The 15,250-nt window shown below is 60.7% G+C and overlaps 1 protein-coding gene across 1 annotated transcript in view; it reads right to left on the bottom strand.

Moving 5' to 3' along the window:
• The window catches only part of LOC102424797 (hemicentin-2-like), a gene marked incomplete at both ends in the record, with an annotated part of 105,169 nt that overhangs the window by 2,994 nt on the left and 86,925 nt on the right, over positions 1 to 15,250 (bottom strand). The window contains 13 exon segments of the mRNA XM_023748081.1: positions 237 to 386; positions 2,960 to 3,103; positions 3,106 to 3,228; positions 4,469 to 4,550; positions 7,106 to 7,296; positions 8,261 to 8,395; positions 9,216 to 9,429; positions 10,236 to 10,426; positions 11,428 to 11,558; positions 11,895 to 12,033; positions 12,343 to 12,450; positions 13,620 to 13,784; positions 14,477 to 14,598. Of these exon segments, the coding sequence (XP_023603849.1) occupies positions 237 to 386; positions 2,960 to 3,103; positions 3,106 to 3,228; positions 4,469 to 4,550; positions 7,106 to 7,296; positions 8,261 to 8,395; positions 9,216 to 9,429; positions 10,236 to 10,426; positions 11,428 to 11,558; positions 11,895 to 12,033; positions 12,343 to 12,450; positions 13,620 to 13,784; positions 14,477 to 14,598 (1,895 nt within the window).

The raw sequence follows: 15,250 nt of genomic DNA, 5'->3' as shown, positions 1-15,250 counted from the left end.
CTACGAGGTCACCACGAAGCCTGGGCCTGCACAGACTGCCTTTATGGGGGCGCTGGGCCGAGTTGAAAATGAAACAAGTGCACCCCCTTGCTGCTGTTTTATTTAGGGGTTCCGGTTGGCTTGGACTCGGCTCTTAGAGGCGGCTGGATTTCCTCTGGGAACCGGGCGTAGGGCAGCCCCGGAACCCAGGCTTCGCCTCCTCCTGCCTCTAGCACGGGCGGCTGGTCCCCACTTACCCACACTCGCAGGGAGGTGGCCGATGCTGCTCCGCAAGGTGGTGAGCCCTGAGCGCGCCTCCTGCTGCACACTGGCGTTGAGGGTGGCCACGCCCAACTCCTGGCCATTGATCACCCCGATCATGCTGCCCCGGCCCCCCCGGGGCTCCCCTGGGAGGAAGGAAGAGAACAACTGTGACATTACCCACCTCTGTGCCCTCAGTATAAGCAGCTACTGTACCTGTTTCCCGAAGGAGTCATCTGAGGCTCAGAGAGGTGAAGGAACTTGCCCAAGGGCACCCAGCTAAGGGGTGATGTACCAGCTTCTAATTCTGGCTCCGCCATCACCTTCCTGGAAACTTGGCCTGTCAGGCCTCCAAGCCACACTTGAGTTGGCTTGTCTATCAAATGAGGGGGTGGGACCAAAGATGTGCCCCAAACCTGTTGGCATGCTGGAGGAGCCAGGCCGAGGGGCAGGGCACCGAGCCAGGTGCTGAATGCCACCACCGGCATGTCCCCCATTCCAACAGTGGCCCTGGCTCCAGCCGCCCTGCAGCGGACCTGGCTGGCGGGTGGATGGGGGGGTGGGGGCGGGGGGTCTGGGTTTGGAGGAGCCGCCAGGCTGTCTGCAAGCAGACGCTCTTCCGCACTAATCGGATGGACGGCGTGGGCACAGGGGCCGCTTCCTCTGGCTAATGGGCCAGATGCCTCGCTCGGCAGATGGCATTCCAGGGGGAGAGAGACAGAAGGTAGCCTGCCTCGGCGCTCACCAGCTCTCCGGGGAAATTAGCAACAAATTGCCCACGATCTGTCCAAAAACATAACATCACACAGAACCGCCAGGCTCCTAATCGGGTGAATTCGGGGCTGGGGAATGTTGGAGTCCAGGAAGCGGCGCCGTGTCCTGCAGCCCACAGCCGGGGTCTGAGGAGATGACGCCCAGCAGGGATGTCTCTGGTCAGTATCTGCTGCCCCGAGTTCATGGCGGGGCCAGGAAGAGGCATGAACCGAGCCTTGGCCTTGTCATGAGGGGCTGAGGCAGAAAGTGGGAGCTGCAGGTAAGAGAGCAACAGCACGGCCCCTGGGAGCTTTTAAAGGGGTGGGGGGCTGGAGGACAGGAAGGACAAGCCACTGGCCACTTTCTCCGACATGGGGTGACTCGGCAGCCTCTTGTTTCCCACAAGGCCAGGATGGGCCCCCCAAGACTCATGGAAAAGGAGGGAGAGAAGACAAGACCATAGCGGGGGGGCCTCAAAGCCTTTGCACACCATTTACCTGGCGATGCAGCTTGAAGAATTATTTTTTTTCCCCTTGAAGAAATTTATCCTGTAGAAAGATTCGGGCCAGCACACAGGGTGTGCACACAGTGTGGTTTGGGGGGGACATCGGGAACAAACCTGGGGCTTATTCCACAAAGCCGGCAGCAATGGCGTTGGGAAATGCTGCCGTGGAATGGCCGGGAGCCATGAAGAAGGTGTGGGCCGGGCTTACTGTCATGGAGCGCCGGCCGACACCGGAGCCACGGCAGGTGGTAAAGACGCCTGTCCGTGTGATCTCAGTCGTAGAAAGAAAAGCCTCTCTCTTTATATTTGGAGAAAAAGAGGGTAGAAAGCTATACCCCAAATAACCATGGCCAAAGCCATTTCTGGTCATTGAATGGTGAGAGATGATTGATCATTCCTTTTCCTTCACAGATTTTTCTAAATCCCCAGGCCTTTCTACAACGACCATATATGAAGTAAAAAGCAGTTGTTTTCATTAAAAAGGTAAGGAGACCCTGGCGGCGTGGCTCAGTGGTTGAGCATCAACCTATGAACCAGAAAGGTCACAGTTCGATTCCCTGTCAGGGCACATGCCCAGGTTTTGGGGCTCAATCCCTGGTGTGGGGCGTGCAGGAGGCAGCCGATCAATGATTGTCTCTCATCGTTGATATATTTCTCTCTCTCTCCCTCTCCCTCTCCTTTTCTCTCTGAAATCAATAAAAATATCTTTTAAAAAATATAAATAAAAAGGTAAGGAGGCCATTATGTCCCCCTAAAAAGGTTTGTTGGGTTTTTCTAAATGGCAGCAGAGTAAGTGGGTTTCAAGTGGGGAAGTGTCAAGTCCCAGTTCTAAGTGGTCCTGAGCTGCTGCCTGGAACAGGGTTCTGTGGGGAAGGAATCTGCATCGTGTGCAGCGATAGATTAGTGATGTCTGCCATGGACGGGGCCGGAGATAGAGCCCCAAATGTGGAGTATTTACAGAACAACAGACGCCCAGAAATAATACTCAGTGGCTTTCCACCAGTCAGGCTGGGCCATGTTATGGTTTCTCAGGATAGTCATCTTCTCCGTTTTAAAGTCTGGGCTGCCCCACGGGAGAAGGATGCTGAGGAGGCCGACCGGCAGGGGTGGTACCGCTGGGAGCAGCAGTGGTTGCCGGGCACCCACCCGGCCAGGCAGAGCTGCCAAAGAGAGGACCTGGGTCTGTGCCAGGGGAGCTGGAAGAGCCCACGTCCCCGGTCCGACAGGAGCTGCCAACACGGAGCATCTCAGACCCTCGGTTCTCTGACTGCACAGGGAAGGGCAGACGCCATGACCCCCGAGGCCCTCCCAGCTGCTTCGTTCAATGTTTGTGACTCTCAGCAAAGAGAAGAGTCGGGGAGCGAGCAGGGCAGGGGGCCAGGTCCCCCACAAACCACACACAGATCCCCATTTTGCGGAGATCCCGCCTTGGCCCACGGTCTGGGCAGGGCCGCCTCGTACCTTTCACAACCAAGGACGCTCGGGCTGTGGCAGAGCCCAGGAGGTTGTGAGCGACGCACTCGTATGTGCCCGTGTCCCTCGTCTCCACGCGCTCCAGCCACAGGCTCCCATCCGGCAGGGTCCGCAGCCGCCGGCCGGCCCGCAAGGCTGCCCCGCACGCAGCCACTCCACCGTGGGCGCCGGCTCGCCGGTGGCCTGGCACCGCAGGGCCACGTCGTCCCCGGATCTCACTGTCACGTCCTGGGCTTCCACCTGGAACACCGGGGCGCCTGTGGAGGCCCAGGCAGTTTTTAGGAACATTTTATTCCTTTCAGATATTCAAGCGATACATGCTCATTTCAACAGAATAGAAAGCATAGAGGCAGAAAGGCAGAGAGAATCACAGATGATCCCCAGGCCAATGCCCTTCCCATATTGCCTTCTAGATACTGTTTCCTTGTGGGAATGTGACCATAGTACCGGCGTGGCTCAGTGGCTGAGAGGCTGAGCGTCAGCCTATGAACCAGGAGGTCACAGTTCGATTCCCGGTGAGGGCACATGCCCGGGTTGCGGGCTCGATCCCCAGTGTGGGGTGTGCAGGAGGCAGCCGATCAATGATTCTCATCATTGATGCTTCTATCTCTCTCTCCTTCCCCCTTCCTCTCTGAAATCAATAAAAATATATTAAAAAAGGAAAGAATGTGACCACAGTGTCCTCCCTCCCCCTCCCTCTCTCCCTCTCTCCATTCCTTCCTCCCATTCTAGTATAGATCATGACTCCCTTTCATGTCACTGAATATTCATCTCCGGGAGCTGCATGGTGTTGCGTGGTTGGCTCCATCATGGCTCCCTTAGCCGCGCCCTATCGTAGGACATTCGGGTCGTTTCCAATGAAAGGGTGACCCTCGCCGGTGCTGCCTGTATTTGATGCCACATGAAGCGGGCAGACTCGGCTCTGGCCCTGGCGAGCGCTTCTCACCAGGTCACTGCTTCACCCTCGGTTTCTCATCCGAGACGGCCCCCTAATCTCAAGATCCTTAGCGACATCGGCAAATGTCCTTTCTCCAAACACGGTCGCACTCCCGGGTCTGGGAGGTTAGGACGGGACCGTCTTTGGAAGCCATTTAGGAGCCGACCACGGGAAGTGTCCCCGGAAGCCGAGCACGCGTGTGGTGTGTGACCCAGCAGCCCCCCTGGGTCAATGCCCGGAAAGAGATGTCTGTGCGTGTTCGCCACAGACACGCATGAGAATGCCTCCCCCGCTTTGTCCCAACCGCCCCCAACTGGAGCCCCCTGCCGCAGCACACACACACACATTCTGGTTGACCATATCGCGGAGAGGAAATGCAGCCACGGACATGAGTACACGGACCCCCTGGGCAGTCTCCCCGACAAGCCTGTGCCCCAGGAGCGTGACACGGAGCACGTGACGGGGCTCGCCCCATACAAGCCACGGCCTTGGCGCAGCTTTCCCTGGACGCCCACTCACACTGTCCACCCAGGGCCCCGAGCGGGGAGGCGGGCACTCACTCTGCAGCAGGAGGACCACCACTTTCTCCACGGCGCCCATCTCATTCTCTGCCAGGCACTGGTACCGCCCCGAGTCGCCCATCTGCAGGTGGGCACAAGAGGGGGACATGGTGTTCAGGAGGACGAGGGGGGAGGAGCAGCTGGGCACAGCGGGGCACAGAAAGGGGTGTCTGGAACCAGGCCCATCTAACCAGGAAGAAGCTTAGAGCCTAAACCAGCCAGGGGCTCACAGACTCCTCACAATGTCACATGAGAGGGGCCTTCATGGCCACTTGTCAATCGACATCCAAAGAGAATCCCTCCCCTTTCACTCCTGGAACCTGGGGGGGAGGGGGGGAGGACTGAGGCCATGGACTCGCTGGGGAGATGCGTGCTGCAAAGATGACGTAGGGTGCCTCTCCCAAACGTGTACATTGAGGTATTATCACTCCATGGTGCGTGCTGAGGGATTCCTTTAGAAAGAAGAGGTCCATGGTCGATAGGTGTGGGAATACTGATGAGCAAGAAGGCATCCAAGCAGCAGGCCTTCTCAGGGCGTTTACGGGCCCATTTGCACTGCCAGCTCCCCAGGGAGGAGGTGGGTGGCAGCATTTCCCCACTGAGTGGCAGGGAAGCTGTTTTCACAGGCACCTGACGATGGATGGTGACAGCTCACTTCTGAGTGGAAGCTCTGCCCCAGGACAGAGCTCAGGGCGGCCTGTGGCCACCGTCCATGCCCAGAGATGACACCACAGAAGCCACTCCTGAGGGACTGTCCACCAGAGGGCCGCATTCAACACACCCTACAAGGGTGACAGCCCTCTAGGACTGTCCACTGGGTTTTCTTTTCAGAACTCATTACTAGGTGCTGTTACCAGAATACACACAAGAGGGCGCTATTGAAACACCCCCTGACTAGAGTGCTGTTCTCCGAATGTCCAAAGGGGGTGCTATTGCGCCTATTCCCATACTAATGTGCCACAGAACAAGTGGATGCCACACAGACAAGGTCCCAGGACCAAACTCGAATTTCAACTAAATTACAAAGCAATCACCCTGAAGTGAGTGATCAGAAGGCAGACACCTCCGTTTCCTGTGCTGAGTCATTCCCTCACGCTGGGGAGTGTATCTTTCTCAGGCAGACCATTGCTGCCCAGGAGGTTTTTCCCCGGGGGGAAGACAGTTGACCTACCCCCATGGTCGGCAAACTGCGGCTCGCGAACCACATTCGGCTCTTTGGCCCCTTGAGTGTGGCTCTTCCTATGCCTTAGGAGCGGCCTCTTGAGTGTGGCTCTTCCACAAAATACCACGTGTGGGCATGCACATACAGTGCGATTCAAAAGAAATTTCAATCGTTGTACTGTTGATATTTGGCTCTGTTGACTAATGAGTTTGCCAACCACGGACCTACCCTATTGGAAACACACCTAGCCCCACGGTGTGGAGTTTCTGAGGACCATTAAGAAACTGAGAATAACCATTAGCCTCCAGGCAGAAGCAATTGCCCCACCCTGTTAGAAAACCTCTCACCACACCTGTGGACAATAGCCTGAGGGCTACTCAAGACTGAATCCAGCACTTCAGTCTGCAGGCAGAGGCCTCTGGATGCTTTGGGTCTTTGCCTGATCTAATTAGTCAGAAAAAGCGTCTGACACTGTCCGGCTCTAGAGATTGAGAGGCATAGCTGATCTCAGACTCCTAGAATTCATTACCAGGGTGTTGTTCTCAGAATATCCACAAGTGGGCACTATTGCAACACCTGCCTGCACACAGTTAAAAGTGTAGGCTTGGGGGTCAGACCCATATGGGACGAAATCTCGGGCCCATTGTTAACCATGCTGAAGCCACTACTAGACATCGCCATGTTTCTGGGGCCTCAGTTTCCCCATCTCTAAAATGGGGATAACAACTGCTAGGAATGTTGTGGCATCAAAAGAAATCATAGCCATCGGTGCCTGGTACATATGTGGTACAGCCTCAGGTCATAGTAGTCATTATTCCTGCTGCGGTTACGGCTACTGCGCTGTCAGTACCAGTCCTATGATTATCACTATCTAGGGACAGGCTCCCAAAGGGGCAAGATCAAGGACCCCTAAGATGAGCTTGACAGGAGTGAATGGTGGATTTCTGCATGACCATGGGGCTTGGGACACAGAAGGGAAGGTGTCTGCCCAGCGCACAAGGCTTTGGAAACTGCATGAAGTAGGAGTCAGGAGAGCTGGGTATGCTGCTGCCTTGGGGGCTCCCTGGCTGTGGGCCTCTCTGAGCCTCGGTATCTTCCTCTGTAAAATGGGGCACTCTTACCCGTCTACCCTGCCCCATGGGGTTGTTGTTATTAATAACCTTTACTGCCACCACCGAGGGGCCAGTCACTCCTAAATGCCTGGTAGGGGTCCTCGCACTGATTTCTGACTGTAAAGCTGTGAGGGAGAAATGATCGCTAGTCCCATCAAACGGGTGGGGTAACTGAGGCACAGAGAAGTGAAGTCGCTGGCTGGAGGTCACCCTAGTTGGGGGGGGGGGATCTCTGGACAACAGGCAGGAAAGCGCTTTGCAGACTGTAGAGGGAGGTGCCAACCTAAAGAACCCTCTGAGCAGTCAGAAAAGGCCCAGGGCTGCCCCAGATGTCCCCGCCTAGAGCGCCAGGCCCCTCCTTGCCTCCGTCCTGCGGATGGTCAGCGAGCCATTCTGCAGCTGGTGCCGGAGACGGCTGCCCCGCAGCGGAAGGCCGTCTTTGATCCAGTGGATGTCAGGCGCCGGGTCTCCGTGGACCACACAGTCCAGGCGGAGGCTGCCCCCCACAGGTTCCACCAGGTAGGAGAAGGCTTCCCCTTGTAGGACAGGAGCCTCTGCACAATGTGACATCAGACAAGGGGTCAGAGAGGAAGATCCCTTCAGGCCCAGCCTCCCGTAATCCTGTCCCCAGAGGCCTGTCCCCAGACCCGAGGAGGGCTGAGTACAGCCAACACATCAGGGATGGCAAACAGCTCCCACGTGATGGGTCAAGCGAAACAGCGGCTGCCAGGAACGCTGCTGAGAAAGATCTGAAGCCGAGTGGGAACAGTGTGGTGATTGATTAGTGATGTCTGAGGCAGGTGCAGGAGGGCAGGCAATGCAACGAGTGTCATATAGCCGCTCTCATGGACTAATTACCCCTGCTGCAGGGTGCCTGCTGGGGACTTTGGAAAACAAGGACCACGTGGTCACGAGGACCCCTCTGCTGTCCACAGCAACACCACGACGTCCCTGGCCCTCATCTCACTCCAACCTTAAACCACTCGTGAATGGCTGCACCGGTGCCTCCCCTTCCTGAGGTGACTCTACCAACAGCAGCCGCTGTGTCCTGGTGCCGGGGCTGCTCATTGCCCTCCATCAAGCCCCACCCTACCCGTCCTGAAGTTGAGCAAATTAACTCATGGTCAGCACCGGTTACTGTGCCGCTGCTGGCTGCACAGGGGGCCACGGGCGGGCTGGCAAGCTTCATGCGTGTTCCTGCCAGAGTGCCCTGGCCCCCGGGCCTGCCTCCCACACGGGCCCCATCTAGCTGCTCGGTCAGATCCTGCAGGCTGACTGGTCAGATCTGCATTCCACCTGCAGCCAGGCTGTCCCGGGGATTAAAAATCCCTCTGCTGGGTCCCTCCCCAGGGAGGCGGGGCTACTGAGTTAGGGTGGACCCGGGGCCTCCGAGTTTATGAAGCCCCAGGGGGTGCTATGTACAGCCGGGGTGGAGAATTGCTAGTTCCGAGGTCAGGAGGCCAGTCTCAGAGGGAGTCCAGCCGGTCTCGAGTGAAAAGCCCAGGGCTCGTGCCTCACCCTTCACGTGGACGAAGCTGACGGCCTGCACGCGGCCCACTCTGTTCTCAGCCCAGCAGACGTAGGTCCCGCTGTCCTCCCTGCTGACCGCCACCCTCTGCAGCGTGCTGCCCCCGTCCAGTTCGGACACGCCCTCTGTGGCAAAGAAAGAGACCTCTCAGGGTGCCCTGGACTTTGGCCTGACCACCCAGCAGGTGCCTAATAAAGACACAGAAATCGGGGGCCCTTCTCCCTGGGGGCGCCTGGCGAGGGGGGAAGCACAGGCCGCCTCAGAGGATGTGGGTGAGGGGCCGCCTTTCTCGTTTCCAGGTCCACACTGGGAGCTGGGTGAGCGGTCAGGGCAGGTCTCCGGGTGCCTGCTCCCGTGGGCCTCCCCATGAACACGGCGCCCGTGGACGCCTGCTATCCCCGCTTCACGGGAAGGAGCTGGGCTCAGAGAGCCTGGATCACTCGCCCCAGCTCCCACCCAGGAAGCGGGAGGGTCTGGGGGGGGGTGGTAAAGCCGTCTCCTGGCTTAGGGGGGCCTGAAATGTCATTTTGCAGTGACTTTCTGCATTTCAGCGATTCAGCAGACATTTACTGAGCACCTACTATGCAGCCTTCAGGCCCCTAAACATCACCTGGGCCCCGTAGGAGCCAGAGCCCTCAGGAAAGGGGTTTGCCGTGGGCCCGCAGTGGGCGCCGCGGCCCCGGGTGTAGCACAGGCCCGCTCCAGGCCCGAGGTCCCCAGGGTGGAGTCTTTTTTGCAGGTGGCTTCTTGCCAGGTCTGACGCGTGACAGACACCTATGGCCAAACACGGGTTTGCCCCAACCGCCCTGCCCAGGGCCAAGTCTGGAGACCCAGGACCCACAGCACTAACACCCTCTACCTCCCTGCCAGTGTGGGCTCCCCCTGCTGGGCCTCCGCAGCCTCCCAGGGTCCCGTGCTGTCCACCAGCCCGCAGCTGGCCCAGACCTGTGACTGGCCGGTCGTTGACGGTCCAGCCAATGCGGGGGGTAGGGCTGCCCCGGGCCGCACAGCGAAGCCACAGCCTGTCCCCGGGGCGCAGGCTGCGGTCCCCAGGCAGGGTGGTGAAGACGGGCAGCGCCAGGATGGTGAGGTGCACCCGGCGGCGGGCGCGGCCTACGGGGTTCTCGGCTGTGCAGGTGTAGGTGCCAGCATCCTGGCTCTGTGGGCAAAGGGAGGGGTCAGCGAGAACTGCCCCCGCCCCCAGCCAGGGCCCCGCAGGTTCCCACGGGGCAGCCAGCCAGAGGCGGCGAGCTGCCCGAGGTCCCTCAGCTGGCACAGGGCTCACTGTACCTCTGCGGCCCCGCAGCTTCCTCCTCCGAGCCCTGACCGCGCCATCACGGCAGTTTCCGTTCACCGAGAGCCTACCCCGTGCCGAGCTCTGTGCTCAGAACGTGCCCTGGACCCGCCCATCCATACTAACACGGTCCCTAGGAAGCTCCTGCTTTTGGCGACTTCTCCAAAAGGAAGCAGGGCCAGCGCCTCACCACTGCACCACCCAGCCTCCCCTGGGGCAGGGTCTGCGGTGCCCTGAGCCCCCTCAGGTGTGTCTGAGCAGCCGCACATGTGGAGAGCAGCCCGTTTTGTAATTACAGAATCCGCTAAGTGCCGATGGGGAAGGGGACGGGGTCCCCACCTCCGGTCAACATCCACACGAAGCTGAGGACAAGCAGGCACAGGCTGGGGACACAGAGCCATGGCCATACCCTGCCCCTGTCCGGGCTCCCTCCCTCCCCGGGAGCTCGTCCGGGGGTCCACGTTCAAATCGTGGTTCTGCTTGGGAACAGCGTGACCTGGGGACACTCAGAGCCTCGGTGTCTTCCTCTGTTCCCGGGGACGACGACACCTGTCTTCCCAGGATCCTGGGCGGAGACTGCACAGCGCTCAGCACGACGAGCAGGGGGTGCAGCCTGCTCACCACTCCCCCTGTTGCCAGGGCTCCCCTCTGTGCGCCGGGCGGAGTCTCACCTCCGAGTTCCTCACCAGCAGCTGCCCGGATGGCTGGATGCTGAACTTGCCCTCAGCTCCCGACACAGGCTGGCCGTCCTTTTCCCAGGTGATGTCCGGCTCGGGGCTGCCCCGGGCGGTGCAGGGCAGGAGGGCGTGGGAGCCTTCGGTGGTGGCCAGGTCGGGGAGGCCAGTCTCGATCACGGGAGGAACTGTGGGGACAGGAAGGCCCACTCGGGGACTGGGGCTGGGTGAGGGTGGGCTGCTCCTGCCCCCGGGCCCTTGGCAAACCCCTCAGTCCCTTCTTTCACCCCCATCTGCTGCTTCCACCAACTCTCTGGGCACAGACCATGGCCCATGGTCTGGACAATTGGGGGCTCGAGTTTTCGGAAGAGCTGTGAGAGGGTGGCCTCCTTGCACACACATGCACGTGCGCATATACCACACGCACACACATGCAGTGACTACAGCTTCTGGACAGAGGCCTCCCTGGCCAGGCTGCACGTGGGCACAGGTCCCTTCTGCTGGGCGCCTTCCTCCCTGGGGAGGAGCTACGTGGGGGCAGGGGGCAGGGGGCAGGGGGCAGGTCACTGGCCCGGCAGGCGTGGTGCCTGGCCCTCTGGTGACCGCAGTGATGCTCCGAGGCGCAGGGAAGAGGAGCGCACTGGGCCAGGAGGCTGGGGAGGAGGCCTGGAGCCAGGCGCCCCTCGGGGCTCCCAGCCAGAGTCCGACCCCAGCTGTGCACAGCCGCCCACAGGGACAGCCCCCAAGCTGCCCCCAGAGCTGGCCCTGGGTTACAGCAGGCCCGGCCCACACTGAACATTCCCGGGTGCCGTGCGGATGTGGGGCCAGCGATGCCTCCTTTATCTCTGGAGACCGCCATCATCAGACTAAGGCGAGCACACGTGTAACGGTGCTGGTGCAGGAGGAGGGACAGAAGTGACTGTTGCTACAGGAACGAACGAGGGCTGATGAGATTAGTGTCCCATCAGAGGCTGGGAGTCAGAGGCACCGAGTTACCATCTGAAGTCAGACCTGGGCGCAACATTTTCTCCAAATTCCTTCTAGACCCACAGACGGTGCTGGGGTACCCCAGGGAAGATGAGGTCTCCGGGCTCAGAGCCAGCGGAGAAGCGAGGGGCCCTTGGGAGCCTCGAAGCCCCTAGCTGGCCCCTAGCTGGCCGGGTCCGCCTCGGCCCCTCCCCGGGCCCACCTTGCACCACCAGCCGCGTTTTGCCCACGGCACTGCCCGCGCTGTTCTGGGCGATGCAAAAGTAGTTCCCGGCGTCCTCTGGGCGGGCGTGGGTGATCCGCAGCTGTCCGCTGGGTAGGACCTGGGTATCCCTTCCTGGATTGAGTGGGGAAAAAATGGGGGCTGGGGCCGAAGGACCCCTGAGGAGGGCAGGAGGGTGGCCTGGGCTGTTCCGTCAGGTCAGGCAGCAGGTGACACACCGCGGTCACGGGGTGATGCGGGGACAGAGGGAGTGTGGAAGCTGGACCCAGAGCCCAGCCAGGCTGTCCCCTCTCCGACCTCCAGCCCAGCCACCGAGCGCTCAAGCCGTCTCAGGCCGTGGGTGCAGGAGGTGAAGGGGGGTGGGCAGGTCTGCAGAGGCCCCCCGGTGGGGGGAGGACCCCAGCCCCTTCTGCCCTCCTCCCTAGGGCTCTGGGCTCAGTGCAGACTCACCCTCAGGGATGCTGAGCCCCTCCTTCTGCCAGGTGATGCTGGGCCGGGGGACACCCCAGGCCGCGCAAGGCAGCAGCACCTCCTCCTCCACCAGGGCCCGGACCGCGCTGGGCAATGGCTTCACCACGGGCGAGGCTGAAAGGGAACAGGGCTGGGGACCCTTCACACCCAGGCCTCCGTCCAGGGGCCCCGAGCACCGGAGAGAGAGGACTCCAGAAAGGACGGGAGGTTCTGGAAACTGGGGTACGAAGACACGGGAGGGCTGATTTCCTCCCAGAGTCCCACCAGGAATGAGATCACAGGCAGGAAAGGGCATCGGACCTGGGTCCTCATCCCCTGCCCCCCAGCCCCGCCCCCGCCCCAGCCCCAGCTGCTTCTCGCTCTTCACCTGCTCCCCTGCCCCCAGGGCTACAGCTGTCTGAGCCGAAGGACCGGGCCCCCTACCTTGCACGGCCAGGGCCACGTGCTTGCGGGCCACGCCTGCGGAGTTCTGGGCCGTGCAGGTGTAGCGGCCGGCGTGGACGGGGAGGGCCTGCCCGATCTCCAGGGCGCCTGGAGGCGGAAGGGGGCGCGCAGGGGTGAGGGTTCTGGAGACAAGTCCTCAGGGAGGGAGGCAGCCCGTCTTCCATACCCCGACCCGGTGTCTCTGGTCCCGGCCCGTAGGCCTGCCTCCCTGCCCACAGGTAAGCAGCCTGGGGGCACCTGGGTCCAGGCCTGCCTCTGCTCCTGCCCGAAGCCTAGCTGTGGGCAAGTCCCTTCCCCTCTCAGGGCCTCAGTTTCCCCACGTGTGCAATGAGGCATCAGACAGGACGGTCCCAGGATCGGCCACTGCCCGCCTGGAATCCCTGGCCACCCTCAGCTCCCCAGGTCCCAGCACTTGGCTCTTCCAGGAAGTGCCCCGGATTGCCGCCTCCCCTGTCCTCCCTCCTTTAGCCTGGGCTTCTCAACGAACAGTTCACCCTCCTGAGACCACAGGCTGCCCGAGCAGTTACGTGAAGTGGTTTCTAACTGTGTCTCATGAGCCCTGAGAGCCTGCAGGGTGAGCGGGGGAAGAGGACGCCCAGCTCCCCCGGCCCCACCCCCAGGCACCAGGGCTGTCCCACAGGCCGGCTTCCCCTGACCGCTGCCTGAGGGGGCCTCTGGGGCTCCGGGAGAGCTTGAAAGCCACAGACCCGGCCAGCGGTTCCGACTTGAGGATTTCACCAACTAACCAGCCAGTACATTCCACTTCAATCCCCATAAGGTTGCCAACTTTTCTTTTTTGATAAATAGACATTTTATAAGTCACCATCTGCAATCACCCTAATTCCGTAGAAGAAAGAAAAGCTAAGAGAAGCACAATTTCTGCATCAAGGACAGCGCTCTAAGGCAAGCACGTCAAACACGTGGCCGGCGGGCCGCATGCCTCGTTTGTTTACACGCTCGCTAAGGAGATCAAGCTGGCTGTGTGCAAACGCTCATCACTACGGGTGACCTCGCTTTGCCACGGAGCAGCACTCGTTGGCCAACTGTCATCAGAGAGCCACTGCAGGACAGCAGCACCCTAGTGCGCAGAATGGGAGACTGAGGCCCAGAGAGGGTAAGGGGTTTCTCCCAGGTCACACAGCAAGGGAATGGCAGAGCCAGGCTCCCCCACACGGCCCCAGGGGCTGCTATCGCACTCTCTGCCCAGGTCCCTGCCTCCCCTCAGCAGCAGCTTCCCTGGGGTCCCCCTTGCTTACCCGAAGGCGAGACACGGTAGCCACTCCCCCGGGCCCCCAGGGGGAGGCCTGCCTTGCTCCAGGACACCACGGGGGCTGGCACGCCGGAGCTGTGGCACGTGAGGACCACGGGGGCCATCTGGGTCACAGTGAAGTCTGTCTGGTCGTCGGCGATGGTGGGGGGCACTGAAACCCAAGCGCAGGCGTGAGGCCCCACCGTGGTCCCCGGGAGCACAGGGCGCGGCCAGGTGGAGGGAAGCCATGAGCAGAGACTAGGACCCATGGTGAGATGAGTGAGGAAGGGCCACGGAGGGAGGGCAGCAGAGAGGGGTCACACTCGCTCGCTCAGGACCAATGTTTCGACGGCACAGGGACGGTTATGAACTGCTTTCTGCAGACACCAGCCAGGCACCTCGGGGAGCCGGGAGCTGGTGGCAGCTCAGAGCAGGGGGCGTGGCATTTAACCTGAGCCTGGAGCGGCAGGTGTCGGCTGGGTGAAGGGCGAAGGGAACAGTGCTCACGGCAGAGGAACAGCAAGTGTGAAGGCCCAGGGGTGAGGAACAGAAAGCCACCCAGCAGACTGGGTCCCAGAATGAGGCAGTCCATGGGGCGAGCTTAACCTGGGGAGGAGTCAGTGAGCCTCGGGGGCCAGGGTGACACCTCGCATTCTATGAGGACAGGGGGCAGTGGAGGGGGGGATTTTAACCAAGGTGATGACGAGGTAAGATTTGGGTTTAGAACATTTGGATCAGAAGAGGTGTCTCCTGCGAGCTCACACGTGCCAGGGACTGTGCTGGAGCTGGGGTTATGTCAGTGTGAGCAGGGTGTGATCCGGGAGGGCCTCCCGGAGGAGGTGGCCCGTCCCCGCCCCAACTCACCGTGGATGGTCACCTGGTACTGCCTGCGGGCCTCTCCCACCTCATTGCTCACCACACACTCAAACTGGGCTGCGTCCTGGGGGCCGGGGGCTGCGAGGAGTAGGGCGTTGGAGGGCAGGAGCCTGGGACGGACGGACAGACAGACAGACGGTTGGCTGCTGAGTGACAGGCCTGGCTGACCTGAGACGAGCCAGCCATGGCCTCCCTGCCCTGCGAATCTAGAAGGTTAAGGGGTGTGTATGGGGGTGGGTGGGGGGGTGTCTCATGACTATTTTCCTTTCCTGCCTCTGGCCCCTAGCCCTGGTTCTAGAAGTTTCTCTGAGAAGTTTCCACCTCCAAAGGCCTAGTCAGGGGGCCGTTTCCGCTTTCGTCCTTGTTTCTCTATAACCTCCATGCTGCCTGCCCATGGTGACAGCTTCTCTAACAGCAGCCGCACCCCCGGTCGTCCCGCTGTCTCCTGAGACCTGCTGAGCGGAGGCCTCCGCGGTGACCTGGCACCGGGCACAGAGAACGCCTGGCCAGTTACCCATGAGCTGGCCCTTCCACGCCCCCAGCGACCACTCCCGCATCAGCCACATTCGAGAAGCGGGGAGACCCAGGCTCCAGCGGGGACCCTGGGTCCGGCGCACCAGCATGAACTTGGGCTTCAGGAATGTTTCTAAGCTGTGACTGTCATGGCTTTAAAGGTCGTGTGTTTTCTGCTTGGCTGTCTCTCAAATGCCCCCACGCCCTACTGGACATCTCAATGCGAAGGCCCCCCCCCCGCCCGCCACC

Source organism: Myotis lucifugus, unplaced genomic scaffold (genome assembly GCF_000147115.1).
Source record: "Myotis lucifugus unplaced genomic scaffold, Myoluc2.0 scaffold_1126, whole genome shotgun sequence".
NCBI classification, from domain to species: Eukaryota; Metazoa; Chordata; class Mammalia; order Chiroptera; family Vespertilionidae; genus Myotis; species Myotis lucifugus.
This window is presented reverse-complemented; position numbering and strand designations above follow the sequence as displayed.